The sequence below is a fragment of the Sorex araneus genome, chromosome 1 (assembly GCF_027595985.1).
Source record: "Sorex araneus isolate mSorAra2 chromosome 1, mSorAra2.pri, whole genome shotgun sequence".
Taxonomy (NCBI): domain Eukaryota; kingdom Metazoa; phylum Chordata; class Mammalia; order Eulipotyphla; family Soricidae; genus Sorex; species Sorex araneus.
In genome coordinates, this window is record NC_073302.1 from 98524447 (window position 1) to 98533269 (window position 8823).

The following is an 8823-nucleotide window of genomic DNA, read 5'->3' on the forward strand; positions in this document are numbered from 1 at the left end:
TCAGGGTCCTATGTGCTCGTTCAACCATGGCTTGGCCCTGTGGGTTATAAGGAATGCCCGTAACGTGGGTTACCTGCATCTGAGCACAGAATAGCAGGAATTTTTGGGAGGAATAGGCCGGTCCATTATCAGTCTTCAAGACCTGAGGCTTGCCCCAGGCGCTCCAGGCCTCCAGGCAGTGCTGGATAACATGAGTGGCCTTCTCCTCACCCAGGGGCATGGCCATAAGAACACCTGAGCAGGTGTCAATAGAAACATACACAAACTGAGCCTTACCCAAGCTGGGGACGTGGGTGACATCCATCTGCCAGAGGTGGAGGGGTCGCAGGCCCCGCGGGTTAACCCCAACAGCCCGTGCAGGGAGATACTGGACACAGTCTTTACACCCAGTCACGATGTCCCGAGCCTGTTGGCGAGTAATCTGGAACCTGTGCTTCAGAGTTCCAGCTGTAACATGAAACTTCTCATGGAAGTCTTTCGCTTGTTGGATCGGCTCAGCTAGTAAGGCCAGTGGGCGCGTAGCCTCGTCTACAAGAGCGTTGCCCAACGCCATAGGGCCGGGGAGGTGACTGTGAGCGCGAATGTGTGTCACAAAAATTGGGTTGCAGCGCTGCAAAAGGCTGTGCTGGATTTCCTGAAAAATCTGGGACACGGGGCCTCTGCCCCTTATAACGCCAGCAGTCTCAAGGACTTCAAGGGCATTTACCACATAAATGGAGTCAGACACCAGATTCAAAGGCTCCGGGAAGCGTTTAAGGACTTCTGCTACAATCTTGCACTCGACCACCTGTGGTGAGCGCGGTCCGTAGTTCCTACGAACCACCTGTCCTTTGGCCAAGTACGCCCCAATGCCTGTTTTAGAGCCATCAGTATAGACAGTGGTGGCCCCAGGGACAGGGCGCTTTACTGTAACTTTGGGGAAAATCAAAGGATGTAAGGTGGCAAAGCGGGCCAGGGGATGTTGGGGGAAATGATTATCAATGTCCCCATTGAAGACCATGGACAATATGGCCCAAGAGTCATGTTCGGCCGCCAGAACCTGATGCTGTTGCAGAGTATAGGGAATAATTAACTTGGCCGGGTGGAGCCCAAAATGTTCCAAAGAGCGCTGAAGTCCCTTTAGAGCCAAATCAGCCACAGCAGCAGGGTAGGAAACAATACTTTTTGCAGGGGATGCATGTGGATGGATCCAAAGAAGGGGGCCATCCTGCCACAGAGCAGCTGTGGGAGTGCCTCGAGTAGGAAAAATACATAATTGCCAGGGATGATGATAGTCTATCCTGGACAGCTGGGCTTTACTAATCGCTTGCTCAATTTTCTGTAGTGCCACCCGCCCCTCGGGCGTTAGTTCCCTGGGGGAGTCCAGGGCGGGGTCCCCCTCCAATATTTTAAATAGAGGGGCCATATCCCCAGAAGGGACCCCCAAGGAGGGGCGCAGCCAGTTAATGTTCCCTAATAGCTTCTGAAAGTCATTGAGTGTGCGCAGATCTCGCGCCTGTAACTGAATCCTTTGAGGCATGATGTACTTTGGGTAGATAGTGGTTCCCAGAAAGGAGCCAGTATCAGAAAATTGCACCTTCTCCGGGGCCAATTGTAAGTTCCATTCGTCAAAGGCATCTCTGAGGACCTTGAAGGCCTCCTGCAGGGTATCCTTATTATGAAACGCTAACAAAATATCATCCATATAATGTATAACATAAAGTTGAGGGAACTGCTTTCTAAGTGGTCGCAGGGCTCGCTGGACATATAGCTGGCATATAGTGGGGCTATTAGCCATGCCCTGGGGTAAAACTCTCCATTGATATCGAGAGTCGGGACCCTTATGATTAAGTTCAGGAACAGTAAATGAAAAGCGGGGGCGATCTGCAGGGTGCAAAGGAATGGAGAAAAAGCAATCCTTAATATCAATAATATAGAGATACCAATTAGCGGGCAAGGTGGAAAGCAAGGGGAGGCCCCGCTGTACAGGGCCTAAGAGTTCCATTTGGGCATTAATTGCGCGAAGATCGTGCAAAAGTCTCCAGGTGCCTGATCGTTTTTTAATGACAAAAACTGGGGTATTCCACGGGGAAGTGGAGGGCTCAACGCATCCTTTTTTCACTTGTTCTGCCACAATAGTTGTTAATGCTTGGAGCTTATCTAGGGGCAGGGGCCACTGAGGCACCCAGACCGGGGATCTCGTGGTCCTGGGAATGGGTAGCTCCGCCCCAGTGGCCCTGATCAAAAACCCAGCCCCGTTTTGCCTTGATTTCCCTCTGCAGTGATAGGCTCTGTGATGCCACTGGAATTCTTTCCTAGTCCTTCTCCTGGTATGTACCCCATGCCCTGCATCATTTTACGTGCCTGAGGGGAGTACTGATCGGTTAAGACTATGCCTAAGGCTGTTAAGACATCCCTGCCCCAAAGGTTAACTGGGAGAGGCAGGACATATGGGGTGAAGGAACCCTTGCTCCCTTCATCAGTACGCCAGGTGAGGACCTGGGTGCTCATGGAAGGGCATTGGGTATAACCTAGACCCTGAAGCTCATGCTCAGACTCAGCCACCGGCCAGCCCTTAGGCCACCAGTGCGAGGAGATGATACTCCGGTCAGCGCCGGTGTCCATAATGCCCTCAAAACGCTTACCCTGAATGGAAAGGGTCAGGTTAGGTCTCTTGGCCAGGTCCATGACTAGGTAAGCTTGCACCGGGTTCGTGGCGGGGATTTCCAAGGGGCCTCTCCGTTTAGGGTCCTCAAAACCAGCCGGGAAGAGGAGCACCTGTGCGACACGGTCCCCTTCCTTAATTACAAAGGTGCCTGTCGGGCAGGAGCATAAAACCTGAATGCTCGGTTTTCTGACATCTAGTGTACCTGGGTAAACTATAAGACCCAGCTTTGCGAGGGTTGTCCTTCCCACTAAAAGGCCAATGCATCCAGGAGGGGCTTCTTGCACGGGTGCTACCGGAACAGGCTGGACTCCTGAATCAGGGGTTATGGTGAGGGAGGAGGTGGCACGGAGGTCCAGTTGGGTGACTCTGCACTGGGTTGCTGTTCCTGAGCCTCCCGAACGAACCTGGTCCCATACTTGTTCAGGCCCTGAGACCATGGGCCTCGTCTCCCGTTTTTTGGCTCCTTCGAGATTAGAGGTGGGAGGAGCCGCCCCGTATTGTCACGGACGGACCGACAACGGTCGGCGGGGTGATTGCCCTTCTTGCAGCGCTGACACAGAGAGGGGGTCGCCCGCGGCGCCCTGCAGTCACGCTTAACGTGTCCTCGCTTCCCACAATTAAAACAGGTGCGGTCCCAGGAGGGATCCGAGCTTCGTTGCCGCTGCGAGCAGAGAATGGCGGCTGCTAGGCCAGCATTGGAGAGGGGGCCCCCGAGCTCGCGGCAGACTTTGAGCCAATCCTGCAAGCCCTTAGCCTTCCTCGGGGCTATGGCATTCCTGCATTCCTGAGTCGCTTGTTCAAAAATGAGCTGCTCAATAAGGGGGGTCGCTGCGTCCGAGTCACCAAAAATGCGACTCGCCACCTCCGTCATGCGTGCAACAAAATCAGAGAAGGGTTCCTGAGGCCCCTGAATGACCTTTGTGAGTTGGTTACTTGTCTCACCTTTTACGGAAAGGCCTTTCCAGGCTTTTATGGCAAGCAAGGATATCTGGGGATATATCCCCCAGGGTAAGTTAATCTGATCCTCTGCATGGACGCCCTGGCCAGTAAGCATGTCACTGGTCCACGCATGCTGCGCGGCATCGCGGGCGTTGCGGTTAAGGCGAGCCTGATCCTGAGCTGCATCATACCAGAGGGCCTTCCACTCTAGAAATTTCCCGTTATTGGGTAGCGTGGCTTTGGCCACGTCCTGCCAATCCCTGGGGGTCATTCGATCCCGCGCTAGCCTGTCAAGCAGGGAAATGGTGTAGTTGGCATTTGTTCCGTACTTCCTGACCGCCTCCGCTAGCTCCTTAATCTGAGCAAACTCCACCTGGGCGTAAACGCGCTCGTCCCCATCCCCCTCAAAGACGGGGAAAGCTAATCGCATCTGCCTGCGCAGATTATCAGGAAACAGGGAAGTACGAGATGGATGTGCCTTGTCCAAGGGAGGATCATGATAGGGTGGAGGGGGAGGAGCGGAAGGCGAGGGGCGTGTCGAGCCCCTCTCACCGAGCCCGAGACTCCAGAGGATGGTACCTAGTTGCTTCATAACGGGCCGCTTTTCGCTGTAATAAATCCTCCTCTTCGGAACTAAGGGAGGAATCCTCCGAGGGGCTATGTCTAGGTCTATGTCTAAGGTCTAAGCTGATTGCAGCCACGTCACGCCTGGGGTACAAGTCCCCGGCCTCGTCCGAGGCGGATCGAGGTGCACAAGCAGCGGGAGGGTCATTTGTTTCATTTATTTCCCCTTTCCCTTCTAGCTTCTTGCCCCCACCGTGCAGTCCTTTTTCCTTATTTATTTCCCCTCTCCCTTCTAACTTCTTGCCCCCACCGGGCAGTCCTTTTTCCTTATTGCTGGGTATTTTCATACGCGCGCCCAGCCCTTCTGATTGCTCGGTTTCTGACAAACTGTCTTGGACCTTTTCCAACACCTGCCGGCCTTCCCTGACCACTATGGAGCATGCCTCATCCTCCAAACAATTTTGAACCATCTTCCAAGTCGCCTCAGTGCCCATAGTAAAGACACAAGAGCAAAAGAGAAGGCAAATCCAAATAAGGAGGACAAAGAGTGCTCCCCACCACCAGGAAACGGGCATTCTTTTCTTACCAACACTGGGCAGTGGTCCGCAGCACGCCTCTCCGAGCAGTCGTCCCTGCAGTTCTGAATCCTCCCTCCAAGAGGAGGGGTTCTTCCTCGCGGTGCAAGATGGATTTCCCGGGTTTCGGCACCAGTTGTTCGTCGCCCGCGTCGCGATTTCCCTTCGCCAGCAAAGAGTGAGACGACATGGGTTGAGGATCCTTCTGCAACCGTTTATTCAGTTAACTCACGAAGAGAAAAGAACCACAACCCAGGTAACGGCAGTCCTTATATAGCCTGGTTGCCCCACCTCTGGCGTGGTGCTCATCTATTGGCTCTCGCCAATCACCCCATATGAGGTCATTCTGTCATGGCCGCCACGCATGCGCAATGTGCTATGGCCGCCACGCATGCGCAATGTGCTATGGCTCCACGCATGCGCAATGTGCTCTGGCTCCCTACACTTCTGGAATCATTTGAGGTACTAGGAGTCAAACAAGGTGCAAGGCCAAACTTGCTCTACTCTCTCTTCAACCCCCTATTTGTCCACTCTGCTTGGACACTTGGGTTGTCTCCAGAAATTGGCTGTTATGAATACTGCTGCGGTTACCATAAGGCACTAATTTCATTTCAAAACACTGTTTGGGGGCCTTTGGGGTAGGCCAAGTAGTAGGTTGCTGAATTATATAGGAACAAATAAAGAACATTTAAAATAAAAATCAAAACAAAAAAACCCAAATGCTAGTATATTCATTAAAGAAAGTTAAAATTAAAATTAATTATAAGAAATAATGACATCTTCAACTTTCATAGAAACTCACCAAATTCTCTTGTTTCTCTCATTATTTGGTCATCAAATCTCTCCTATAAGATACACACATTCTTATACTTATTCTAATTTTATATTTATCTTCAAATACATAAATTAACTAGGAAACATAGGCATGTGTAGTAACTAGCTCATGCAGAATCACCATTTGAGACAAGAGAGATTGTTCAGAGGGCTGGACCTTATAAGCACTCGGCCTAAGCAGTATCCCATTGCCATACGCTACCACCAGAGGTACCCTGGGCCCCTGCGTAAGGGAATGGATTCTCAAAGGTCAGTATTCCCTCTCTGTATTCCTCTGTCTCTTGTACTCACTGATAAACTAGAGCTTCCATGTGTTCTGAGCTGCAAGATCAAGCTGTAGTTATCAGGAGCTGAATCATCCGAGGTATGTAGCAGCCTTTGTATGTCAAGGCAGTCCACATTTTCACAGACACTTTGCCTATTGATTATATTACTTGTCCTTTTAACTGGGCTTCAATTCCCAAATGAAGATATTTCTGGATGTTCTTACAAGCCTGGCAAGCTACCCATGGCGTATTTGATATGCCAAAAACAGTAACAACAAGTCTCACAATGGAGACGTTACTGGTGCCCCCTTGAGCAAATTGATGAGCAATGGGATGACAGTGATACAGTGAAAATTTTTCATAGAAATGAGATCCAAAAAATATTTTCAACACCTGCTTCCCATGTTTCTGGTTACAAATTTAAACAGGCTTGAAATACTGAAGTAATAAGATTGGAATTTTTTTTTTTTTTGGTTTTTGGGTCACACCCGGCGATGCACAGGGGTCACTCCTGACTCATGCACTCAGGAATTACTCCTAGCGGTGCTCGGGGGACCATATGGAATGCTGGGATTGAACCCAGGTTGCCGCGTGCAAGGCAAACGCCCTACCTGCTGTGCTATTGCTCCAGCCCCAAGATTGGAATTTTAACCTGGACTCACTTCATTTTTGTAATGTGAAGAAACATGTTGTCTTAGGGTATAGCAGCTATGACCTTGACTTCACACAGCTAATCCTGGTTTGGATTCTCAGTGTTGCCTCTGGTCCCCTGGGCATTGCCAGGCGTGATCCCTGATCTGAGCCTGGAGTAAGTCCTAAGCAAAGCTGGGTGTGGACCCAATACAAAAATGAAACAACCTGAAGGTATTATTGTCCAAGTCAAATGATATGACTTTCAATCATAAAAAAATATCAGAACAGGAAAAGACTTGGGAAGTGCCATAATTTCCCATTAATTAAAGAGAATACTGACATCCTTCCTCAGCTCTTTGAGTTTACCTTTCCCCCTTTCTACCCATGGACCTTTGCATAGCCTAATAAGTAATACTTACATATATAGCCATAAATTTATTGGTTAATAAATCTGTAATGAAATATGAATTCCCAAAGGTAAATATACATGTGTGTTCTTAATAATTTTTGTTTTCCTGAAATAATATATAGGGCATGGAATACAAGTAGATGCTACTATTTTGAATATTTAAACAAATATTAGAAAGAGCTTAGATTTATGAAGCTTTCAGTAGTTTCATGTAAACATATATGTCTACATTTCAATTATATTGCCTAATGTATTAGAAGCAAGCAATATTCCAGAAAAATATTCTGTGGGATAGGTTTCCAGATTTTTGTTCTATCATTGAAACTTTTAGGCAAGAGGAAAGAAGAAAAGAATAAACCTCCTTTCCATAATTTAATCTTAATTGCTCTTTTTCAGTGTTGAGTTCCCTGAATTTTAACCTGGAGCGTGTTCTGAATACAATTTCCACCAAGGAAAGCACTTGATCTCCTCTATCTTTCATCGCCCTCAGGAAAAATTCACATATTCTCAGTTTATTACACTTTAATTACATCCCATATAAGTGTTTCCATGTCAATGGATTTCACTGGAGTGACAAAGTCTGAACATTTTTTACTATTCAATACTTTTTATATCTTTCATAAATCATCTTGAGTTTTAGTTGAATTATAACTTTCTGGCTAGTGATTATATGCCTCAAACTCTTATGTTTCTAAAAATGTGATACAATCAAAAGTCACTGTCATCCCGTTGCTCATCAATTTGTTTGAGCGGGCAACAGTAACGTCTCTCATTGAGAGACTTACTGTTACTGTTTTTGGCATATCCAATACGCACGGGTAGCTTCCCAGGCTCTGCCGCGTGGTCTTGATACTCTTGGTAGCTTGCCAGGCTCTCTGAGAGGAGCAGAGGACTCGAACTCGGGTCGGCCGAGTAAAAGGCAAAAGCCCAACCGCTGTCTACTCCAGCCCATAATCAAAAGTATATCTCTAAAACATTAGAAGTATTCTGCATTTCTCTTCTTTCTTTTGTCTCATAGGTTTGAAATGTGTTTTATATGTAAAGGCAAGAAATGACAAAAAGAAATAAGATACTAAGAATTTGTATTATATACATGAGTTATAGAATTTCCTATGTGATTTCATTTCATACTTCCATTTCTATGAAATAATTTCATTCTATTTAATTTCATACTTTTATTTCTATGAAATTATTAAATAAAATTCTACTTCATTTGAGATATATTATTTTTGATTATATCTATGTAACTTTATTATTATAAACATGACTCCTAGAAGCTGGAGACCACCATCATAAAATGTAGTATACTTGATATTAATTTAGTAAATTATGGGTCAGATTAAAAGGATTACATTTAGACTCAAAAGAGTGGCTATTGTTATGCTACTTGAAAATACATGCTCATTTGGAAACAAAAATACAGTAGTACTAAATCAGTAACTTTAGGAGAACAGAATAAACAGGATTCTGGAGTCTGTTAACTGTTACCTGAAAAATTTAGCTAAGTGTTATAAGAGACATGTGATAAAGTTAGATAAGAAGTATGGTTTCACTATTTAATTGCACTTAAAGATGAAAAGGAATATAGATTTATTAGTAAAGATCTCTGTCTATGACGTGCAATTTGATTAATTAAAATGTCATTTAAGACCAGAAAGATAACTACAGGATTAGGGCACATACCCCGAAAGCTCATGACTCTGGATAGTTCCCCAGAATCACATGTCTACCCTAGGCATTGCAAGATAGAATCCTGAAGGTCCACAAATACTGATTTTTTTGTTTTGTTTTGTTTTGGGTGAGGGTGGTCTCCAGCCCAACTGACCCCTTAGGCTCTAGCATTCAACCAGTTAGCCTAACTGGCCAGTAACTGCAGGAAGGAAGCCCCCAGGTTTCCCTGAGGACTACTTGAAAGGCCAAATAAAATGAAATAATAAAATCAAAAGCCATTCATAG

At 46.7% G+C, this 8823-nt stretch overlaps 2 protein-coding genes across 2 annotated transcripts; both read right to left on the bottom strand.

Moving 5' to 3' along the window:
- Positions 1–2220: 2220 nt before the first annotated feature.
- LOC129402021 (endogenous retrovirus group K member 7 Pro protein-like) lies at positions 2221–2667 on the bottom strand. The gene has a single exon (XM_055126164.1). The coding sequence runs from the start codon at positions 2665–2667 to the stop codon at positions 2221–2223; it is 447 nt and encodes a 148-aa protein (XP_054982139.1).
- A 302-nt stretch (positions 2668–2969) lies between these two features.
- LOC129402022 (igE-binding protein-like) lies at positions 2970–4178 on the bottom strand. Its single transcript, XM_055126173.1, has one exon. The coding sequence runs from the start codon at positions 4176–4178 to the stop codon at positions 2970–2972; it is 1209 nt and encodes a 402-aa protein (XP_054982148.1).
- Positions 4179–8823: the final 4645 nt, after the last annotated feature.